Genomic DNA, 25,014 nt, shown 5'->3' with positions numbered 1-25,014 from the left:
TTCCAGTGCCCTACTGCAAGCACACATTTTTGGCTTTCTTGGTAAGAGTATTTGATGTTTGCAGCTTTGCTGGAAGCTCTTTTCATAGACTCCAGGGGTTTTAAATGTCAAACACTCAGAGCCTGGTGCATTGGACTGTGGGGAGTGAAACCTCAATGTCTTTCTTGTCCTGAAGGGCCCAAAACTGAACTGAGATAAAGATTTTCCTTAGCCCTTCTTTGGTTGTTAATACTTTTATAGGAATACTTTATTCTCTTTTTCTGCAGTAGCCAGGTTAATTTCTATTTGGACTTTAGACCTTGTCATTTTCTCCATGGTCACCAAGCTCTGAGTGCTTTCTCTGCTCTTGTTGTACACCTGTCTCCTCCAATGCCAGTCTCCTGTTTATTGTTTTGGTTAATTTTAGTGCCTGCAAATACATTTTTGCAAGGGCTGTCAGCAAGGAGCTTACATCAAATACGCACAGATCATACATACAGAACCTTTAAGGCATCTGCAAGTGATTTTGTTATCATTTCCCCAATTTTGCTATCCATTTCTCTTTTTGGTTCGTTCTGCACATCTGTCTACATCAGTTAGAAGAGTCAAGTTATGTATTTCAAAAACTGAGCAGTATAACTTCTTTTCTTGAATAATTTCATGCGTAAATTATGCAATGTTACACTGAATGTTGTATTAACTATGAATAGGTGGTGTTGTATCCTCATTCTTGAAACGAGGATCAGCACTTTAGAAAGAAGGCATTGCTGCAAGACCTTAGGACTGCAAATGAACTACCCAGATTTAAGATGAACACAGTGGAATCCTAATTTTGATAAATAAGTTAAAGCAACTTGCTGTATGTTTTCTTTTAGAAGACAAAGGGGGAAAAAAGGAATCTGATTACAAACTAACTGATGACAAAACTCATAGGTGAAGGACTAAAGCAATTACAAGTTCCTGCTTTATTTTAAATTACATTCTTCACTCACAGCTGCAGCAATGTGCATTTGCTCTTACCAGTGGATCCTCCCCTAACATGTGATGGAGTAGGAAGTACTTTTTTGGTTACTTTGTGTTTTAGAGGAGACAAGAGATTATGTGCAACTTCTGAGGGAAACTGAACTTTTAAAATCAGTAAACCAGCAACTTCCTGTGCCTCCAAAAACCAAACTATATTGTGGAGTTCTGAACTGTATTGCATTTACTTCCACCACTTTTGAAGGGAAATATTGCTGTATTTTGCTTTCCACATTTCATTGGTAAAAATAAGGGGAAAAAAGCAGCAAAATCACGCTCTGTGTTTCTATTAATGTTTAGCTAATCCTGCAGTTTCACTCTGTAGAGAATTGAAACTTGTGTGCTCTTAGATGGGTAACAGTAAGTTTCTAATATAAAGAAGAATCAGCCTTATTTCAAAATAAAACACTGAGTGTCTGCCTAGATATTAAAACATCTGAAGTTTGTGGATTTAGACTGCAAGGAAGATCCCCAAAGACCCTGTGCACCTGCAAATAATTATTGGTTTGGGTGATTGTACATGGATTAAGAAACCCACTTGCAACCAAAACAAATACATATTAAGCATCTCAGGATCTGGTGTCACATAGCAGGAACATGGCTGGGTACTTGAAGAAATCAACACGGTCCAGCTTGTGTGAAATCTTTCTCTTCTTTCATAATTAGTTAAGCACATTATCTTTGCTATAGGGTCAATAATATAAATGAGTGGAAGGTAACTTTCCTTTGTTGTGACAGCCACAATGTGAAATATCCAGAGTAGAATAGCTAGTGTAGAGTGTTTGCTAGTGTAGAGTGAAGGTTTTGCTCCTACCAGAAACTTCTTGAATGGCCTTTCAACGCACAGTAGGATTTTAGTAAGATTTTTGCATTGGTTATGGTAGCACCCAATGAAAACCTCGATATTTTTAGAAAAGCAAAATCCAATTATCAGTAAAGAGAAGAAGAATTATTCTGCATTGCAGTCCTTCTAGGATTCAGGCACAAAGGTGAGAAATATAGTCCCGAATTAATATATTTGGGAATTAATAGGCCCTTTTCTACGCCTTGATTGAAATGGTAACGATGCTGTACAAATTCCCTGTTTATGTCTATATGACTCAGACACTAAACACAGGAAATTTGAAAGTATGATTACAAATTCTTTCCCTGTTTATTCTTCACGTTCCTATCACCCGAAATAAATTTCTCAGCTCCACTATAGTTAGAGAAATTATAAATTGCAATTTCAAATGTAAAGAAAAATATGTGGAGAAGGAAGGCATGGAAAAACCCCACAAACTCCACCTAATAAACATCCTGAAAATCAAACCAGTCTGTTCTGGTGAGCATGGAGGCTTGTAAGTATGAACCTGTCTGCAACAAGCCATGTTCTGTGAAATGCTGGATTGTCATCAGCATAAGTCTATCCATGCAGTTTTAAGTTTTGGCCCTTCTACACTCTCCCACACAGTTTTGACTTTGTTGTATGCCATTTCCTGTCCCCTTGCCACTATCTATTTTATCCTCATTGGGTTTGTTTCGCTTCCCCAAAGTCCCTTTCACTTAACAGACATTTCTTCCATAGAGTATTCAACTTAGAACTGTCCCTGTTCTTGAAGCTGTTTTCATCAGGAGCAAACACCAAATAATAATAAGAATTACTAAACTTCCAAAACTGAACTATTGTTAGCATCAATAACCAACTTCTGTCTCTCTTTTCATGCAGTTTACACTAAAAAGAGGGGGAGGGGGAAAGGAGGAACTTGAGCTTCTTCAAAATCTTAGTTTAGTCTGAAGTGACTGACATGCTCATGTAACACATTTTTCTCCTTGCTGATTGATCTTAAACTTTGTGGCCAAATATTTCACAATTGTCCTTTGGAATTCCCCATAGCTTGGGTGTTAACCTTTATTTGAGTAGTTTTTATATTTTTTTATGGTGTGGCACTGTATCTAGGTAAACCACAGTTTGAAATGAAAACTGTTCAAAAGTAGCATAGAAGAGAGCATATTGAAGCATGTGAGAATAAAAGCACAAGGATGTATGAGTAACATAAGAATTTGTTTAAAGGGGGAAAAATAAGAGTACTCAGTTATCTCTGTGGGGGTGGAGCAGTAGATGAGGTGCTGTTGTTTAAAGTACAAATGTTAGAGGAAGTAGGTTGAAGCAGTTGTTTCACATTCAATTATTTCTCAAGCTGCAATCGAGGTGAAAAATAGTGATGGAGTAGTGATTTCTGCTGTTGTCTTGAGTAAGTTATGTCATGTTACATTCTCTTCTGCACCTCAGCTGAACCACTGGAAACCACTTGGAGGCTGTTTTCTTCTGCTCCGTTTTATAGTCTCTTCCAACATCAAGTTTGCCAGACCTGGAAGCACACAGAAAATGGTATGTTAAACTTTCACTTTAAAATTGCTCTTAGGTATCTTTGACTGGTACTGTTGTAGAAGATTTTCAAGAACATATTCTGCTTTTCTGTTTTCTAAATGGTACAGTTTACTGTTACAGTTATAAATTGCAGTGCATCATGACCAGAAAGGAAATTATTCATTTGCATTAAAACGTATTGTACATCAGTGCTACAGAACGAGCAATGAATGTCTTATCAAAATGCTCTAAGTTCTTAAGTGTTTATTTTTCTCTTCCCTTTCCTCCTGTCATAACCTAAAATGCATGTGGAACCTCTACAGAAAAACTTCCTTCAAAAACACATAGCTGTACTGTTGCTGAATATTTGAAGAACACCGTAAATCATTAAGAGTTTATGCACATGCCAGTTAAGATCAGTAGATTAGTTCTTTTCAAACTTCTTATAAAGCCAAGCATAGATCACAGAGAAAAGAACAGCTCCCATACTCTAGCTGTACATTTAAGCAGGCCTCTCATTGCAAAGACATTGCCTGAAACAGCATTGCTTTTTGCTCTTGTTTAGAAGTATTTTTGTTTTTTCTGGTACTATAATGGACGTGAGGTTTCAAACATATAAATAGCCAGATACAGCACAGTTACACAGAATGTAACTCTATACAGTTCAAATAGCTAATGCATTAAAAAGATGATCAGGAAAGGGAAAAATATACAAAGAAATTAAGCACAAAGATAGGCTGGCTCTGCAACAACACTTAGGTTCCTAAAAATACTGAAATATGTGAGAGTTCAAAACCTGAGCATTGTACAAGACTCAAGATTATTTTCTTAAACAATATTCATGAAGACTTTCAAACCCCAGATTCGCTGCCCCTAATTTCAGGCACCTAAATGTGCAGCATTAATCTCTGCTTGGTGTGTACTCAGGCAGATCTCCCTTGATCTTCAAACCCAGCAGTTCCTGCAGAGAGGCCTCTCTCTCTCCCCCACTTGAATTTCAGTGCTGCTGTTCTCCATGGGCACTTGCCTTGGGTAACCAGACTAGCTCTGGGCTCCATCAGTCTGCTAATGCAGGACACAGAGGCAGGCAGCTGCTGGGACATTACAGGCCATGGTAACACAGGCATTCTTTGGTATTCCATTAGTCTCCTAACATCATTTACATGTATAACATGCTGTGTCCCCTGGGAAAGTATTAAGGAAGGCAGATTGTTTTCAATAATATAGCCAGATTTTTCTATGGCAGTGTCTCTTGTCACTCTAAGAAAGACCTTCAATTTTCCATATAATTTAATAGCAATGGCAGAGTCCTTCCTTCTCCTTCCCACATCCCTGACCACATTACTGGAGTAAAAGGAATTCTACTGAAAAGCTTGGGCGGTGAGAGGAAATTAATGCCTTTTATCTTTTCCAAATTCACTCCCCACTTACTGTGATTATCCTCATTTATCATTTTTATCCAAGTGCTTTTCTACATCAGGAGATAAAAAATCTTAATCCTGCTCTAAAGCAAATTTGCTAGACTGTACTGAAAACACTGGTGACCTCTCTTACCCAGTGAACTCTGGGTGAGTTTCCTAAGTAAATTCCAATAAGCCAAATGATAGTTAATTTGATACCTAGCAAATGAAAACACAAGAGTTGGAGATAATAAAATATGAATACACAGGCATGGCCTGGTTAGTCCGAATGAGCCTTCCCTGAATAATTGTATGAATGACTGCCATGGCTACCAGCCATGGTATTTAGCTACCTTGTCTTTTCCCGGAGGATCTCCGGAAAAGAAGAAAGCACTACAGCTCTTCCAGGGAATGGACAAAGAAACTGTGGTAGCACTGCAACACCATGTCACTGTATCAGGCTACACTGAAGTCAAGGTCTGCAGTGGACTTTTACATTTTTCCTTCTATACTGGGGTTCTGTAGTTCCAAAGATGTCTGAAGGAATTACCAAAGGGATGCCATTTGGATGTTGAGTCAAAGTAGCAGAAGTGCAGAGCTGTGTGAGACCTGATCTCACATTTGCTGCCCTGCAAGTAACCAGAGCACTCTTGCAGATACACAGATGCAGAGGTAGATCAGTGTATTCTCTAAGGTAACACAGAAACACAAATTTGTACAGGGCACACAGTGCTCAAAGTAAACAGGGTGAGCAAGAGGAAGCCTCGCGTCACCTCCAAGCCCGTGTCACCTGCAAGGCACAGCTTTGGCAGCACTCAACAGGGTGTTGGGTGCTCAACTACAGACTCAACTACAGACTGCTAGGCAGGTCTCTGTATGTTCTTGTGTCCCAGCTAAACAGATAAAAACATTTCCATATATCTTGAACATTTTGCCAAATCATCTGGTTTTCACCAGCTTAACTGGGTTTTGACATTTAATCAGTATTATGCCACATGTAACCAATCCTTGTTGTTTAACACCTCTATGTGCCATGCGAGCCTCCAGCACTGAGTTTTCAAGGGAGAAATGGGGCTGTTGATTTTCGTGGGGTGATTTGTCTTTAAAGCTCTTGACCAGCACCAGACACAGGCAGTTAAGGTGCTGGGCAGGGCAGCAAGATGGTCTCTGCCTCTGGCACACAAGCCAAGCTGGCAGCCCGCCAGGCAGGGTTTCCTGGACACGGAGTGCTGCTGAGGAAGTAACTATAGGTTGTGAAATATTAAAAACTTTTACCATAAAACACACAAATCTATAAAGTCAGCAAAGACTTGACAGACAGAGAAGCTTCTTAATATGCCTGTGGGATTTTAGCTCTGGTTATGTAGTCCAATTATTAGTATTTTATGGAACATACCCAATTTTAAACTTGCATTTTTTTGTGCCCACCTCAAATTGATAATTTTTTTTTTCATACTTCTTCCCCTATTGGGCAGTGAAAATGTAAACTGGTATGAAACTTTATTTAAATAAAGACATTGACTGGCTTAGGTCAACTCTACATCCGTTTTGACAAGTACTAGAGGAAGAGTACTTATGAAAATATTAAATTTGAATTAGGAACTCAGTCACCCATTAGTGAAGTTTTGAAACTTTACATAAGCTTTTAAGTGAATATAGATTTTACCCATCTTGCTTACAATTTGGAAAATTTGTAAGCTCTGCTCATCCATGCTATTATGCAAAGGCAATCTGCAGGATGTTTAATGCCTCTTATTTTCCCTTTAAGAAGAATGTTCAAAGAGACGTAGACTTTATTCACCCCTTTTCACGTTTTCAGGAGATATTTTTTTTAATAATTCCTTTTTTAGAGAGTGATATTTATTTAAATACTAGAATTTTGGAGATAATAAAAAAGCTATTGAGGGGAAAAGGAACATATACCTTAAAAAACTTCTAATCCTACTTGCACATCTATTCCTCATCAGTGTGAGACAAGAACCAGAATTTACATATATCGTTAGTCTGACCCAGTGTATAGATGAAATATTCCCATTACATTAAAATAACACCTCCATTTTTCCTTGGTTTTAGGTACCTTGTGCAAAGATGTCAAATGCATTGCCGTTTATCTTGCTCTTCATATTCCCAATGCTGCTGTCAGGGGCTTGGTTTCCCAAAACTTTACCCTGTGATGTTAAATCTTCAGAAGATACTGTGACAGTGGACTGCACCGACCGGCGCATTACAGAAGTCCCCAGAGGGATCCCTGGAAACGCAACCAACCTTACTCTGAGTATTAACCATATTCCCCACATCTACCCAACATCCTTTCATCATCTTGAAAACCTCCAGGAAATTGACTTCAGATGCAACTGTGTGCCTGTCAAAATGGGGCCCAAAGATAATGTGTGCACCAGCCCACTGAAAATTGAGAATGGCAGTTTTGCTGCCCTGACAAGATTGAAGTCATTGTATTTGGATGCAAACCAGTTGGAAGGAATACCCCGAGGACTTCCTGCTACTTTAACCTTGCTGAGCCTGGAAGCAAACCATATCTTTTCTATCCAAAAAGTCAGCTTCTCAGAGCTAGCAAACATAGAGGTATTGTATCTTGGACAGAACTGTTACTACCGCAATCCATGCAATGTTTCATTTGAAATTGAGGAAACAGCATTCCTGGCACTGAAAAGGTTAACAATTCTATCCCTGAAGTCCAATAACTTAACACAAGTCCCACCCAATTTGTCATCTACTCTAAAGGAATTGTATATTTACAACAACATGATTCAAGAGATTCAAGAACAGGATTTAAGTGGCCTTCCCAACCTAGAAATTCTTGACCTAAGTGGCAATTGCCCACGTTGCTATAATGCCCCATATCCTTGCATTCCCTGTCCCAAGAGCTCAATTCAGATACATTCAAAAGCTTTTGACTCCTTGGAAAATTTAAGGATTTTGCGGCTTCACAGTAACTCTCTTCAGAGCATACCCAGCAGCTGGTTTAAAAACATCAAGAATCTCAAAGAACTTGACCTCTCCCAAAATTTCCTTGTGAGGGAGATTGGAGATGCCCAGTTCTTGACATTTCTCCCCAGCCTTGTGCAGCTTGATCTGTCCTTTAACTTTGAGCTGAAGGTGTATTCTCCCTACTTGAATCTTTCTAAGACATTTTCCTCCCTCTCTAACCTGGAAACCCTGAGGCTCAAGGGTTATGTCTTTAAAGAACTGAGGGCACGAGAGCTACATCCACTGCTCGGTCTTAGGAATCTAACCATGTTGGATCTCGGGACTAATTTTATTAAAGTTGCAGACATGACAGTGTTTAAAGAATTCCCAGCTCTTAAGTTCATTGACCTCTCAGTGAATAAAATTTCTCCTTCTTCCGGGGAAAGCAACTTCTGTGGATTTTGCTCAAATCCAGGCATTTCAGTTGAGCAATCCAACAGGCAAATACAACAGGAGATGCATTATTTCAGGTATGATGTATACGGGCGAAGTTGCCGTTCCAAAGACATAGAAGCTTCTTCCTACCAATCTTTAGTTAAGGAAGATTGCCTAAACTATGGAAAAACTCTGGACTTAAGCAGAAACAATGTATTTTTTGTTAACCCCTCAGACTTCCAGGGACTTGGCTCCCTCAAATGTCTCAACTTGTCAGGTAATGCAATAAGTCAAACTTTAAATGGAAGTGAATTCTCTTACTTGTCTGAATTGAAATATCTGGATTTTTCTAACAACAGAGTCGATTTGCTATACCAAACAGCTTTCAAAGAACTAAAACTTTTAGAAATTCTAGATCTGAGCAATAACAAATATTATTTTCTGGCAGAAGGTGTTACTCATGTGCTTAGTTTTATTAAAAACCTTGCCCATTTGAGGAAGCTGATGATGAATGAGAATGACATTTCTACCACTATTGATGTGGGAATGGAAAGTCAATCTCTTCGAATTTTAGAATTCAGAGGAAATCGTTTAGATGCTTTATGGGTGGATGGAAATTCCAGGTACTTATCCTTCTTCAAGAATCTGACCCGCCTGGAAGAACTGGATATTTCCTTCAACTCGCTCAGTTTTTTGCCTCATAGTGTTTTTGAAGAAATGCCTCCCAGTCTCAAGATCCTCAATTTAACAAATAATCGACTGAAGAGTTTTATCTGGGGAAACCTCCCCTCTCTGAAGAACCTAGTAACTCTGGACCTGAGCAATAACCTTCTGACTAATGTTCCCCGAGAACTGTCCAATTGCTCTTCATCTCTCCAAGAACTGATGCTCCGCAACAATCGCATTCAACGATTGACAAAATATTTTCTCAGAGGTGCTTTTAAATTGAGGTACTTGGACCTCAGCTCAAACAAGATTCAAATAATTAGGAGATCTAGTTTTCCTGAAAATGTCATTAACAACCTGGAGATGCTGCTTTTGCACGGCAATCCTTTCAAGTGTAACTGTGAGGCTGTGTGGTTCGTATGGTGGATCAATCGGACACAGGTGACCATCCCTCTTCTGGCCACTGACGTCACCTGTGCTGGCCCAGGGGCACATAAGGGAAGGAGCGTGGTTTTCTTGGATCTGTACACCTGTGAACTGGACACATCATATCTGATCCTGTATGCTCTGACAGCTTCAGCCATCCTTGCCTTGATGGTGATGCCAGTGATGAGCCATCTGTACTTCTGGGATGTGTGGTACAGCTACCATTACTGCACTGCCAGGCTGAAGGGCTACCGGCGCTTGTCTTCTCCAGCTGCTTGCTATGACGCCTTTATTGCCTATGACAGTGAAGACCCAGCTGTGAACGAGTGGGTGCTGCAAGAGCTGGTTGAAAGGCTGGAAAACCAAAAAGCCAGGCAGTTCAATTTATGCCTGGAAGGAAGGGACTGGCTCCCAGGACAGCCAGTCTTTGACAACCTTTCCCAGAGCATTCAGCTGAGCAAAAAGACCATATTTGTGCTAACCAACAGGTACATTAAAAGTGGCCGCTTCAAGACTACATTTTATATGGCCCATCAGCGGCTTCTGGATGAAAAAATGGATGTCATTATCTTGATATTTCTTGAGAAGGTTTTGCAGAAGTCCCGCTATGTGCGTCTGAGGAAGAGGCTGTGCAGAAGTTCAGTCCTGGAATGGCCAACTAATCCTCAGTCTCAGCCCTACTTCTGGCAGTGCCTGAAAAATGCCATAGCTATGAGCAATTCTCAGGTTTACAACAAGCTTCTCCAAGAAACTGTTTAGTTCTCCCCTTTTTATTAAACATTGTTATGATACACATGCACCTTGCTTGGCACTTTTTAGTGTGCAGGAAGAAATGATGCACTACCCCCTGGAAGTCACTATTGTAGAAAATCACCACTTCCAGCTTTTAGTTCACTATAGGCCTCCAGCATCTCCTGTGTTTGGGACAAGTGTGGCTTAGACCCTTGGTCAACATGCTAAATACGCAGAGTGATGGAGTGGTTGCACCATACCTAAAGTTGCTGCTGTTCAGACACTGTTGGAATAAATGGGATTTTAATAAAATGTATAGTTTATCTATTTGCTGTATTTATGAAAATCAAGAAAAGAAATCACTGACACATTTCTGTTTGGAAATAGCTTTAGAAAAGCTCATTCTTTGATCTTAGGAGTTGGGAAAATAAAAGATTTCTTGATTTCTTATCTTTTCATCTTAGGCTTACAGCTTCTGAGTCTACCGCTTTTGTCTGTGTGGAGAAACTGGGGAAAGCAAATTCTGTTGGGACTGATGTCAGGGCCTTGGGTCTGGTACAGGAACTCTCCCATTGTTGAATGGTCAGAAAGCTCACAAACCTGAGGAGAATTGGAAGTATGTGTGTGGACTGAAATGGAGAGTTATGAGTTCAGAAGATCTTGTAGGTTGTATAAGATAAAGGGATTCCTTGTGCATGGGTACAAGAAGAAGGAGAGGACAGTAAATGGGCAGATGGAGAGGCACAAGGCAGATGCAGAAATTCATTTAAACCAAAGAGACAAAGAACCAGATATATTCCAGATCCCTCCCAACCCAAACCATTCTATCATTCTGTGATTTCAGCTTCCTCAGGCAGTTCCTTGCCTAGGTCTTCTGTCAGGTCATTTCTTTAAATAGTCCCTTTTTGATTTAGTTTAGTAGGCATGCAGACAGACAAGAACACAAGAACAAACAAGAAAACTAATGCTCATATAATATTACAGACAATAAGGATTTTTTTTTCCTGCAAATTATCATGGCAGTGTTATTGATTTACAATAGAAGCAGGAGAAAGATCAGGACCTGTTTAGAAGAGTGAATGTTTTGATTTTATTTTAACATTGGAAGGAGCATCTGGGGAACTGAAGGCTTGTCAGCCTGACATCCGTGCCAGTGAAGGTCATGGAGCTGGTCATCTTGAATGCCCATTATACAGGAAAACCAGGGTATGAGGTCTAGCTGGCAAGGGTTTATGAAAGGCAGGTCTTCCTTGACCAACCTGTTCTCCTTCTGTGACAAAATGACCTGCTTAGAATGAGGGAAAGGCTATGGATGTTGTCTATTTAGAGTTTAGTAAAGCCTTTTACACAATTCTCCCTAACATTGTTTAGCCAGGAGAAAAGGCAGCTCAGGGAGACCTTATCACTCTCTACCACCACCTGAAAGGAGGCTGTAGTCACTAAGAGTCAGTCTTTTCTCTCATGTAGAAAGTGAAAGGAAATGGACTGGAGGTGCACCAGAGGAGGTTTACATTAGATATTAGGGAAAAAAAATTAATGGAAAGGGTTGTCAAGCAATGGAACAGACTGCCCAGGGAAGTGGTGAAGTCACCATCTCCCCGCAATCATTTAAAAAAGTGGATATGGCACTTGATATGTTTTAATGTTGAACATGGTCATGGTGCTAGGTTGATGGTTAGACTTGATAATCCTAAAGTCTTTCCAACCTTAATTATTTTATGATGCTGTGATTTCTTATGGTTGTGCTTGTAAACCAATGAATTGAAGTTCAGCTACTTTGTGCTCATTGTGACTGAGACAGTAACCAATCACCACTTTGCCCATGAATCCCCCTCTGCTTCCAAACAACAAATCTAGGTGGGCACATTCCCTAGTCGGTTCCCTTAAAATCTCCACCAAGAAATCATCTTCAACATGCTTCAAGACTGCTTGTGTCCATTTTGTAGTGTTCTTAATTGAGGTCTAGGAAGTTAAGATCACCCATAAGGACAAGGACAGCTGACCTGAAGATATTTTCTTAATTCTTTTTGGAATAATTCCTTAGTGTCATGGCCTCAGATGGGTGGTTGATAGCATACTCCCTCAACAATACACATCTTCATCCTTCCCAGAGACTCTCAACTGCATCATCACCAACCCCTCCCTAAGATAAAGAGCCATCTCCTGACTTCCCTGCACTGCCTATCCTTCCTGACGAGCCTATAACTATGTTTTAACACAATAACACAATGAGTCAACAGTATTGTTTTATTTGGTAAAGAAATTTCTTAAAAGCAAGATCATTTAACCCAGATTACTTTGCAGTTAAGTTGTTAATAACCCCGAAGTCTGGAGGCCACATAATTATACCAAAGTTTACACCTGAGCACTACTCTAAAGGCATTTAATGTACTGTATCAGTTCAGTTGCTTTATATCTTTGTTTCAAATAAAGTGCTGAATTATTTGCCTTCCCTGTGCACAAGTACTGTAAATAAAGCTTCAAAAATTACTTGTGCCAAGAGGTTGCTTAGGCTTCTGTTCTTTTGAGACTCTTCTTATGCAGATTGTGACCTGCACAAGTTAAATAGAGAAACATTAAAACAAGTCAAATAGAACATTGACTGTCATACAAACCTTGTTCATAAATCATGCTCCAGCTGTCTTGAACATGAGGATGAACTGTTAATCACACCAGACTGGTAAATATCTTCATAAAAAGATCATCCTTTTCTTTTTTTTATGGTCTGACAGAAGGGACACAAGGTTTAAATTTCCTTGGGAATCTGAGTTTCATGTCATGAGCAGTGGAAATTTGTATTTCTCAGATTGTTGGAAGCAAACCCACTCAACTGCATTTGATGAGATGGAGGAAAGCGCAGAACTAAGCATAATTGCAGAACTAATCTTACTGTATGTGTACCCAAATGCTTCTGAAGAGTTACAGGTGACTTCCAACAGCTCTGTAAAAACTGCCTCTGTTTTCACAGAATTTAAAGCCATGAAAACAGAAAATGGTGAGGGATTTGGTGTTTAATTCTCTGTGCTCCCTGGTCCATGCCTAGATTCTGGTCTGAAGATCTGTCAGTTCAGCCTGGTGGGAAACATTCCTCTCTCTGCAGCATTCTTTTGAGATAACTGAAATTATACTCCATTGCATAGCAGAAATTGGAGGATTTAGTTCATGTAGTCTTTAAGCCTTACTTCTAATTATTCCACTGCCCTAGTGCAAGCACACATTTTTTGCCTTCTTGGTAAGAGTATTTGATGTTTGCAGCTTTGCTGGAAGCTCTTGTCATAGGCTCCAGGGGTTTTAAATGTCAAACACTCAGAGGCTGTTTCTGAGGCAGTGACTATGGGGAGTGAGACCTGGGCGTGTTTCACTGTACAAGTCCCTCTCTCAGTCATTTGTCAGGTGTCTGCTGCCAGCGCTCCTGCTCTGTGGTCCCTCCTGCACTGAGTGGCAGCCGAGTGTGTCTGGCAGCCAAGGCCCACCCATCCAGGCTGGGGGGAGGATCAGCTTCAGAGCAGCTCTTGGTTGCAGATAAAGCTCCTGGGTAGAGATAAAGCCAGGCTAATAAGTTAAGGGAAAAAGAAAAAAGGCAAATGATGCAAAAGTGATCACTCACCACCTCCTGGCAGCGGACCAGAGCCCAGCTAGCCTCTGAGTGATGGCTGTTTTTGCTAAATCCACATCCTGCCACCCCTCCCCAGTTTTATTGCTGTGCATAAAACCTTAATGGCATGAGTTATGCCTTTAGTCAGCTGAGCTCCATAATTGTGGCTGTGCCCCCTCCCAGCCTCTGGCTCACCCACGGCCTGCTCACCAGTGTGAGGAGTGGAGAAGGCCTTGAGGCTCTGCAAGTTCCCCCACAGTGTGGATTACGCACATGCTGGTGTGTAAGCCACACTGTTTTGGTCACCAATCTGTGCCAGGGTACCACAGGGCTGCTACGGAGAAAATGGGCCCCATCCCAGCCAGATCCAGTATGGTTGTTGTGACAAATGAGATGTGATTGTGGATACTCGTGTCTGTCTTTCCCTGGCCTGTGTTGAGCTATACTTTTAAGCAAATGTAAAAGAAGGCAAAAAATAAAAGAAATTGTACAGAGTAGGTTAATCATAGAGACTAGCTGAATTCCCTGCTCAGATTAGATGTTGTGCCCCCATGCATGTGCATACACATAGATATCTGCTCTTAGCAGGATTCATAGTGGATGGCTTTCATCCACACTAAGGGAAGAGCTAGTCTTTGGCAAAATTATGATGGTGCTATATTGTAGTTACAATTAAAGGATTCTTGATAGGATGTTATGATTACATAACATATCAATTAACACTATATATGATTAGTATAGCACATCAATTATTATTATTCAAATGCCACAGGATTTCTACAAAACAAATTAACATAGTACAAGCTGTAAGTAGTGTAATACAGAATTTATAATAAAATTAGTGACTTGAACCCTGTGCAGATCAAGTTGAATCTTAGTCCATGGTTTGCTCTATCAATGTAGCAATTATAAGTAGACTCTCAAAACATATAAAAGAATAAGTCACTCCCTCCATCCTCAGAGGATGCAAGCAATGGTGGAGGCATCCCTGCTACTGGAGGTTGATGGATTTCACTGTCTGTCCAGCAGCAGTGCTGGTTCAGGTCCCCCCCTTGTGCCTCCTAACTGGTTGGATCTCTGGACTGTGGGCTGCTAACATCACCTCCTTCTTCCATGGGGCCCTGGTGGCCAGGGGCCTGGGACCCTCCAGGACGGTAAGGAGGGGAACAGTCACCTGGTGCCCAGGAACCTTGAGGATGGGAGGGAGGAGAGAAAAAAACTGTTTGTCTGGGTTTTCTTCTGGGTTCACAGAGCATTCAGGGCCTGAGAATGAGATGAAGGGTAATGAATATATGATCCACTCAGTGACAGGTGATGGCTGCTTGCCTCATGAATTAGCATTAATGAAATCCATGAGCAGGGGCTGAAGCAGGGTGTACTGGTGGCAGTGGCACACATCAACACTTCACTTCTAAAGTGACTTTTCAGGGAAGGCAAGAATTAGGCATGTGCCACTGCCGCTCAGCTCTGAGGAGACCCCTGGTGCCACCAAGGCTTGCAGGGGTAGGGTTCAGAGAACAGTGGTGTGAAAGCAAAGGGAAAATCTGCCTCCAGGACAGGCTCCAGAGCAAACAGGGAGGAAGGTCACAAGGCTGGGAGTGGAAGCCTTGTAAATGTAAAACCACTGTAAATGGCAGGGCTCTGGACATGGTTAAACAAGTGCTATGTTCTATGATGTATCTGCAACTACATAGATAATATGCAATATATACACTATACAAAATACATTCCTATTGTATGTAGGTGTTTTGCATGTATAAATATACAGACATAGAGGGAGACAAGAAGTCAATCCATTTCAAGTGCAGTTCATGACATTAGAATCAAAATAAGCTCTACTGAATAGCAGCCCTCACAGACAGAAATGTCATGCACAGTTGTCAAAAAGGCAGTATCAAGGTCTAAACTAAATGAAAAAATTATGTCTCACGGTCTTTAAAACTCCAAAAATTGACATGCATGCTTGTCTAACGTGAGCTGTGTTATAGTAGCTTGCCTGCCATAATCTTAAGCCTTTATTTCATATGGAGCTGCTCTCCTGCTATGTGATTTGTTTGGGTCCAGCAGTGTCTGAGTTCCACGTTGTCCTGCAGGGGCTGCTCCAGTGCTCCTTCAGTGCTCTTGACTGAAGATGCCTTCATAAATCATGGCAGGATTACCTACATGAAATATGAAAAAAGGCTAGCAATGTCATCAGTAAGAAGCAGGATTTGAGGATATCCTACTTACAGGTGCCAAACTTCCTCTGAACCTGCCAGTTTTATGATTTGCCACCACTTTTTCCATTGCCATGCACCATCACTTCCAACATTATTGCCTTGGCACTTCTCCTCATCATCCCTCAGGGAAAAGAAGGAATTATATCTGTGGCTACTCTGTCTTATCTGCCCGTGAGGAAAGGGCAACCAGAAGGGACACAGTTGCAGTGCTGACCCTGAAGAACTTGGAAAATAGCTCCATCTCATTTCAGCTATTCCAGGAGGCCTTCTGTCTCCCTAGTGGTAACTCAGTTTCAAAAACAAGAGTGCTGGGCACCTTTCTTTGAGCAAACAATTTTAACCTGCCTGGTACTGAGGTAGCCTGGGGCAGCCTGAGCTTTCAGAAAAGGCAGTGTCTGTTTCTGTGGTATTAGTGGCTCCCTCAGCCACATATCAGCACCCTGGGCAGTTTGGGTAGTCTCTTAGCACAGATCAGTCAGCCTGTCCTCCCTCACCAGCCTTCCCTGAGTGCTTCCTCTGCCCTTGTTGTAGGCCAATCTCCTCCCGTGCTGCCTTCTATTTTTTTTTGTTTTGTGTTTTCTTTTTTTTTGTTATCTTTAGTGCTCCCAAACACATTTCTGCAACGCCTATCAGAAACTTCAGTTTGAAAATTCAACTTATGTATTTGAAACACTGAGCAAGATAACTGGCTTTCTTGAATACTTTTGTGGGCAAATTATGCCACGTAATGCTTAACACTGTATTAACCATGAATAGATGGAGTTGTAGCCTTATTCTTGAAATCAGGGTCAGCACTTTAGAGAAAAGACATTGCAGCAAGACTTTAAGACTGTAAGTAAACTTATCAAGATTTAAAGATTTTTATCCTGATTTTGACAAATGAGATAAAGCAATGAACTTAAGAACTGGGAATTCTCCTGTAGACAAAGGGAAAAAAAAAGGGAATGTGTGTTCACCAATCTGATTACAAGCCAACTGTCATCAAATTATAGATGTTGGATTAAGAGAATTAAGGACTCCTGCTTTATTTTAAATTATTTTCTTCACTCACAGCAGCCGTAATTACATTTGCTCATACCAGTAGATCCTCCCCTAACACATGATGTAGTAGGAAGCACTTTTCTGGTTTCACTTTCTTTGTGTTTCAGAGCAGGCAAGAGATTTTGTGTAACTTCTGGGGGAAGCGGAACTTTTAAAATCAGTAAACCAGTAACTCCCTGTGCCTCTAAAACTCAACTTATAGCTCAGAAGTCCTGGATTTCTGAAAACTCCCCTCCATTTACCCTGCCTCGATCTCTGAAGTGAATTATTGCTGTATTTAGCTTCCCACATTTCATAGGTAAAAACTAAATAAAGATAAGGAGGGCTCTGCATTTTACTAGCACTCAGCTAAAGCTGCAGTTTCATTTTACATAGAATTGAAACTCCTTGAGCTCTTAGCTGGTTGACAAGTTCCTAATATTAAAACAAACAAAAAAAAGATCAACCTGAGAGCAAAAGAAACTGCCAAGTGTCTGTACAGCTATTAAAATTTCCACAGTTTGCAGTCATAGATTGTGAGGGAGCACCTGTCAAAAATAACAAGGTTGAGTGACTGGATGTTGAGTTTTAGAAAACTTTCATGCAAGCAAAGGGGACACTAAGCATCTTCTATTCCAGTGACATGTACCAGAGATGTGGCTGGTTACCTGAAAAAAATCATTCACAATCCAACTTGTGCACTCTCTTCCACAGAGTTTTCACTTCTTTGTGTTCAGTTACCTGTGTCCTTATCCTTTTTGTCTTGGTTTTGGTTCCTTTCCCCAAGTTCCTTTCACTTAACAGACATTTCTTCCAGACCTCTACATAAAGTATTCCGCTTAAGAGATTTGTCTGCTCATATTAGTGCACAAGTGATCCTTAGAAAGATCTGAATCCTTGAAGCTAGTAACTGCAGAAATAAATCCCAAATAACAATTATAAAAATTACTAAACTTCCATGTCAATTAACAATTTTTGTCTCCCTTCATGCAGCTTACATTTCAAAAAGGAAAAACAAAAAAGGAACTTGAGCTTCTGCAAACTTTCTTGATCACATGAGTATTACCCTTTCCTGATGCCTTTGTCTCCTAGCTGATTAATCTCATACTCTCTCATTAAGGATTTTGAAGTTGTGTTCCTTTGGTGTTCAGATGAAAAGAAAGAAGATACAGTGTAGATTACTGTTGTCTTGAGTGGGTTATGTCATGTTACATTCTTCCCTACGCCTCAGATGAACCACTGGAAACAACTTTGATGCTATTCTCTTCTGTTCCAGTTTATGGTTTCTTCCAGAATCTAATCCGTCAGACCTAGAAGTGCAAAGAATATGGTATGTTAAACTTTTATTTTAAGTTTGCTTGTAGACATTTTTGACTGGAACTGTTGTGGAAGATTTTCAAGAAAATATTCTGCTTCTCTGTTTTCCAAATGATTCAGTTTACTGTTGTGGTTAGAAGCTGCAGACAATTATGAAAGGAAAGGATTTATCTGTATTCCTGTACTTCAGAATGAGCATGATATATTTTCTACTTGCTGTAACTTCTGAGGTGTTCCTCTAGCCTTTCTCCCCATGAACAAATACATGGAACCTTTACAGAAAATCTTCCTTCAGAAACACATAGCTGTACTGTTGCTGAATATTTGAAGAATACCCTAAATCATTAAGAGTTTATGCACATGTCAGTTAAGATCAGTAGATTAGTTCTTTTCAAACTTCTTATAAAGCCAAGCATAGATCACAGAGAAAAGAACAGCTCTCGTACTCTAGCTGTACTATTAAGCAAGCCTCTCATTGCAAAGACATTGCACAAGACAGCATTGCTTTTTGCTCTTGTTTAGAAGTATTTTTGTTTTTTTCTGGTACTATAACGGATGCGAGGTTTTACACATGTGATAGTCAGATTCAGCACCAGAATGTAACTCTATACAGTTCAAATAGCTAATGCATTAAAAAAAATATCAGGAAAGGGGAGAATATACGAAGAAGTGAAGCACAAAAAGCTAAGCTGGCTCTGCAACCACACTTAGGTCCCTAAAAAAACTGAACTACAAGAGAAATTTACAAGTATATTCATAAAGACTTTCAAACCTCAGATTCTTTGCACCTAGTTACAGACACCTAAATGTGCAGTATTACTCTCTGTTTGGTGTGTAGTAAGCCAGAGCTCTCTCAATCTTCAGAGCCAAGCAGCAGCTGGAGAGGGATCTCTCAGTCTCTCTCTTCCTTTCCTCCTTCCTCTCTTGAATATCAGTGCAGCCTAGGTTAATGACAATAAGCACTTACTTTTGGGTAAGCACCAAAAATTAAGGGTCTGAGTGCAATGGCTGCATACAAGTTCATGTAGAAAATCTTGTTCATGTTTTGTGTCTTCAATATAGACTGCAATCATACTTTGCCCATGTCATGCTCCAATGCTTGGACAGTGTTTATTTTGGATTATCACATCTTTAAAGGTTGAATCTAATTAGCTTTTCCTCCTGTTGCATTAAGTATGTAGCAATTTGGCATAAAATAACCTCCCTTGCTTTCCAGCTGGTCCACAGAAATCAGAGGGGCTGGGTGTGTTTGAGCTTAATTTTTGATTTGAGCCAATTAAATACTACTAAGTCTGGTCAGGTTCCCAGATGCAACAATAGTCTGATTTACACTACAAGCCTCATCTCATTCCTGAGCAGATTCACCAGTTGTGAGTATTACTGATTACTCACCACAAGTCTGGTTTAGTTCAATAAGAACTTCCATGAACACAGATTCACCAACAATGCAATCTATTGGATAATTAATAAATACACTAGACTGGCAACATACAAATTTCTTTTGGGGAGAAGTGGAAGCGAGACTGTGGTCAAATATCCTGTTACTGCCGCCTTTAATGGGGGACGGAGAGAAGTCCCTTCTATGTAAATGAGGGATACCAAGAGCAACAAAGCGATTACAAAGACTTTAGGTCTTGCACAAGGAAAGTACAGAATTGTGAAACTTTAGCATCACTTCCTCTTCTACCTGGCTGACTGAGGGTAAAAGGGTTACCCGTTTCTGCCTGATAATGTACCACACTTCAGCACACCACCATGCCCAGAGTAAGCCCTTAGCCACAGATCTCATGGAAATCCCCTTACCACATATGTAACAGCATATCTCATGGCTGTAGGTCTCATTCCTGCACCTTCCTTATTTTAAAGGTGGACTTTGATGTGGCTGCCAGTATTGCCCTCTCTGACTGCAGATTCTGTGTCCATGGCTGGTGACAGCCAGCATTTCATGGTCTACTGTGGTGTGCATTGTCAGATTCACAGAAGAGGGTACCCAGGGGATGGAGCAAAATGTCTTGCAGTGCAAGGAGCCTCTATGGTTTTCCCATCAGCTGTCTGCTATGCTCCATGGGCACTTACCTTGGCCAATGTTCTTGGCCCTGGGGTACATTGCTCCGCCATAAAAGATGGAGACAGGTGATTGCTTGGGTATCAGGGGCCATTTGGCTAGGCTAGACACTCTTTCATTAGTCTCATAATGTTCTTCACATGCATAAAATGCTGTGCCCCCTGGGGAAAAAAAAAAAGGAAAGGAAATACCAGTGTATGCCTCCTGAAACTTCTAATGCTGCTTGCATATTCATTCCTGGTCACTGTGAGACAAGAACCAGAATTTAGATGTATCGTTAGTCTGACCCAGTGTATAGATGAAATATTCCCATTACATTAAAATAACACCTCCATTTTTCCTTGGTTTTAGGTACCTTGTGCAAAGATGTCAAATGCATTGCCGTTTATCTTGCTCTTCATATTCCCAATGCTGCTGTCAGGGGCTTGGTTTCCCAAAACTTTACCCTGTGATGTTAAATCTTCAGAAGATACTGTGACAGTGGACTGCACCGACCGGCGCATTACAGAAGTCCCCAGAGGGATCCCTGGAAACGCCACCAACCTTACTCTGAGTATTAACCATATTCCCCACATCTACCCAACATCCTTTCGTCATCTTGAAAACCTCCAGGAAATTGACTTCAGATGCAACTGTGTGCCTGTCAAACTGGGGCCCAAAAATAAAGTGTGCACCAGCCCACTGAAAATTGAGAATGGCAGTTTTGCTGCCCTGACAAGATTGAAGTCATTGTATTTGGATGCAAACCAGTTGGGAGGAATACCCCGAGGACTTCCTGCTACTTTAACCTTGCTGAGCCTGGAAGCAAACCATATCTTTTCTATCCAAAAAGTCAGCTTCTCAGAGCTAGCAAACATAGAGGTATTGTATCTTGGACAGAACTGTTACTACCGCAATCCATGCAATGTTTCATTTGAAATTGAGGAAACAGCATTCCTGGCACTGAAAAGGTTAACAATTCTATCCCTGAAGTCCAATAACTTAACACAAGTCCCACCCAATTTGTCATCTACTCTAAAGGAATTGTATATTTACAACAACATGATTCAAGAGATTCAAGAACAGGATTTAAGTGGCCTTCCCAACCTAGAAATTCTTGACCTAAGTGGCAATTGCCCACGTTGCTATGATGCCCCATATCCTTGCATTCCCTGTCCCAAGAGCTCAATTCAGATACATTCAAAAGCTTTTGACTCCTTGGAAAATTTAAGGATTTTGCGGCTTCACAGTAACTCTCTTCAGAGCATACCCAGCAGCTGGTTTAAAAACATCAAGAATCTTAAAGAACTTGACCTCTCCCAAAATTTCCTCATGAAGGAGATTGGAGATGCCCAGTTCTTGACATTTCTCCCCAGCCTTGTGCAGCTTGATCTGTCCTTTAACTTTGAGTTGAAGGTGTATTCTCCCTACTTGAATCTTTCTAAGACATTTTCCTCCCTCTCTAACCTGGAAACCCTAAGGCTCAAGGGTTATGTCTTTAAAGAACTGAGGGCACGAGATCTACATCCACTGCTCAGTCTTAGGAATCTAACCATGTTGGATCTCGGGACTAATTTTATTAAAGTTGCAGATATGAAAGTGTTTAAAGAATTCCCAGCTCTTAAGTTCATTGACCTCTCAGTGAATAAAATTTCTCCTTCTTCCGGGGAAAGCAACCTCTATGGATTTTGCTCTAATCCTGGCATTTCAGTTGAGCAATTCAGCAGGCAAGTACAACAAGAGATGCATTATTTCAGGTATGATGAGTATGAGCGAAGTTGCCGTTCCAAAGACATAGAAGCTTCTTCCTACCAGTCGTTCGTTAAGGAAGATTGCCTAAACTATGGAAAAACTCTGGACTTAAGCAGAAACAATGTATTTTTTGTAAACCCCTTGGACTTCCAGGGACTTGGCTCCCTCAAATGTCTCAACTTGTCAGATAATGCAATAAGTCAAACTTTAAATGGAAGTGAATTCTTTTACTTGTCTGAATTGAAATATCTGGATTTTTCTAACAACAGAGTCGATTTGCTATACCAAACAGCTTTCAAAGAACTAAAACTTTTAGAAATTCTAGATCTGAGCAACAACCAGCATTATTTTATGACAGAAGGTGTTACTCAGTTGCTTAGTTTTATTAAAAACCTTGCCCATTTGAGGAAGCTGATGATGAATGAGAATGACATTTCTACCACTATTGATGTGGGAATGGAAAGTCAATCTCTTCGAATTTTAGAATTCAGAGGAAATCGTTTAGATGCTTTATGGGTGGATGGAAATTCTAGGTACTTATCCTTCTTCAAGAATCTGACCCGCCTGGAAGAACTGGATATTTCCTTCAACTCGCTCAGTTTTTTGCCTCATAGTGTTTTTGAAGAAATGCCTCCCAGTCTCAAGATCCTCAATTTAACAAATAATCGACTGAAGAGTTTTATCTGGGGAAACCTCCCCTCTCTGAAGAACCTAGTAACTCTGGACCTGAGCAATAACCTTCTGACTAATGTTCCCCGAGAACTGTCCAATTGCTCTTCATCTCTCCAAGAACTGATGCTCCGCAACAATCGCATTCAAATGCTAACCAAACATTTTCTCAGAGGTGCTTTTAAATTGAGGTACTTGGACCTCAGCTCAAACAAGATTGAAGTTATTAAGAAATCTAGCTTTCCTGAAAATGTCATTAACAACCTGGAGATGCTGCTTTTGCACGGCAATCCTTTCAAGTGTAACTGTGAGGCTGTGTGGTTCGTATGGTGGATCAATCGGACACAGGTGACCATCCCTCTTCTGGCCACTGACGTCACCTGTGCTGGCCCAGGGGCACATAAGGGAAGGAGCGTGGTTTTCTTGGATCTGTACACCTGTGAACTGGACACATCATATCTGATCCTGTATGCTCTGACAGCTTCAGCCATCCTTGCCTTGATGGTGATGCCAGTGATGAGCCATCTGTACTTCTGGGATGTGTGGTACAGCTACCATTACTGCACTGCCAGGCTGAAGGGCTACCGGCGCTTGTCTTCTCCAGCTGCTTGCTATGACGCCTTTATTGCCTATGACAGTGAAGACCCAGCTGTGAACGAGTGGGTGCTGCAAGAGCTGGTTGAAAGGCTGGAAAACCAAAAAGCCAGGCAGTTCAATTTATGCTTGGAAGGAAGGGACTGGCTTCCAGGACAGCCAGTCTTTGACAACCTTTCCCAGAGCATTCAGCTGAGCAAAAAGACCATATTTGTGCTGACCAACAGATATATTAAAAGTGGCCGCTTCAAGACTACATTTTATATGGCTCATCAGCGGCTTCTGGATGAAAAAATGGATGTCATTATCTTGATATTTCTTGAGAAGGTTTTGCAGAAGTCCCGCTATGTGCGTCTGAGGAAGAGGCTGTGCAGAAGTTCAGTCCTGGAATGGCCAACTAATCCTCAGTCTCAGCCCTACTTCTGGCAGTGCCTGAAAAATGCCATAGCTATGAGCAATTCTCAGGCTTACAACAAGCTTCTCCAAGAAACTGTTTAGGTCTACTGTCCCTGTCTATACTGTTATGATGCACGTGATCAAATGATCCTAAAGAAAAGATCCTGAACCTCGTTTGTGGAAACTGTCAAAGCCTGGAAGTTATACCTCTTTGATGTTATATCCCAAGATGAAAGGCACAGTTACTTTGAAATCAAAGAATTCCAAATTGAATAAAAAGTGTTGCCAGAATTGATATTTAGTTGACATTCACCTTGGTTTGCGCTGATCTCTGCACAGAAGGAGATGGTGCTAAAATGGGAAGGTGTGTGAGATCAGGTTCTGTAGGGCTTCTAGGCTGCTTTGTGAAAGCAAGGAGGGGGGGCAGGACAGCAGAGAGGCAGAGGAATAGTCACAAGGCAGGTGGAACAACAAAGACAGGAATGGAAAATAAAAAGAAGGGAAAGTGGGAAAGCTGATAAGAAAGGAGGAACATGCGGCTATACTAGAGCATAGCAGAAGTTCAGATGCATTCACTGCTAATTTCCAAATAGATTTCTCACGTTGCCTTTCATCTCCGTCCTGGGCTTTTGTCTGAGCTGGGTCCTCCCTGAAGACTTTAGGGCTCCTCTCTAATGTTATACTATATCAGTTTGAGGACCTTTTCCACCCAAGCCTGGGGTGACCACCCTTTCTGTACCTTGGGTATTAGCTGCTCTAGCCAGGGCTGGCGCCTGAGGAATACTACCTGTCCCCAGAAGTAAATTTAGACAGAATTTGGAAGTGAAAAGCATGTAAGATCAGGTCACACAAGGAAAGCATCCTTCCCACTGTTTCTTTAGCTGTACTGTCGTTCTCCAGAGGAGCCTTAAGCCTTCCTTCATCTCCTTGCTCTCCAGGCAGGTCCCTCTCCCACAGCAGCTGATGGGAGACAAAACACTTGATATAGGAATGGGTCTGACTTTAGGGACATCCTGAAGAAGGGAAGAAAAATAGACACCGGTGTCTGTTCCCCACTCTGTTTCACAGTACAGACTCACTGAACACATGAGAGTATTTCAAATGAAACCTTTTGTAATGGCAGCCTAAACCTCTAAGCATGACAGAGGCAGGTTCTCTGCTTGATGTGATGATGTCTGTTTTGGGAGAAGCAGCACATTTCACCTTGCTGAGTGCTTCTGTCTGCAGTAGTCTGGGCAGCTTCTCCTCTCTTGATCAAAGCCCTTTTTCTTTTCTGGCAACTAGTCTTGGTGACATCTCTGGTTGATGTTGTCATTGTTAACTGCTTTAAATTTGTTTATTTCAGATGCCACTTGCATTTCCACACCTAAATGTTCTGGCTGATACTTTCTTTTGACACAAGACAGAAAAGCAAAGAAACACAATAAAAAAATGTATATAATAATATAACAGATAAGAAAGGTTTTTCTTTC

The 25,014-nt window shown here is 40.9% G+C and overlaps 2 protein-coding genes across 2 annotated transcripts; both read left to right on the top strand.

Annotated features, from left to right (window-relative positions):
* The first annotated feature begins 3,143 nt into the window (after positions 1-3,143).
* LOC135446007 (toll-like receptor 7) lies at positions 3,144-10,442 on the top strand. Its single transcript, XM_064709396.1, has 2 exons — positions 3,144-3,370; positions 6,823-10,442. Exons 1-2 carry the CDS (start codon positions 3,368-3,370, stop codon positions 9,961-9,963), a joined length of 3,144 nt encoding a protein of 1,047 aa, XP_064565466.1. The 5' UTR covers positions 3,144-3,367; the 3' UTR covers positions 9,964-10,442.
* Positions 10,443-17,965: 7,523 nt separating this feature from the next.
* LOC135445953 (toll-like receptor 7) lies at positions 17,966-23,746 on the top strand. Its single transcript, XM_064709255.1, has 2 exons — positions 17,966-18,100; positions 20,504-23,746. Exons 1-2 carry the CDS (start codon positions 18,098-18,100, stop codon positions 23,642-23,644), a joined length of 3,144 nt encoding a protein of 1,047 aa, XP_064565325.1. The 5' UTR covers positions 17,966-18,097; the 3' UTR covers positions 23,645-23,746.
* The last annotated feature ends 1,268 nt before the right edge of the window (positions 23,747-25,014 follow it).

This window comes from Zonotrichia leucophrys, chromosome 1 (genome assembly GCF_028769735.1).
Source record: "Zonotrichia leucophrys gambelii isolate GWCS_2022_RI chromosome 1, RI_Zleu_2.0, whole genome shotgun sequence".
Lineage (NCBI taxonomy): Eukaryota > Metazoa > Chordata > Aves > Passeriformes > Passerellidae > Zonotrichia > Zonotrichia leucophrys.
The sequence above is the reverse complement of the archived record's forward strand: the minus strand, read 5'-3'. Positions and strand labels throughout refer to the sequence as shown.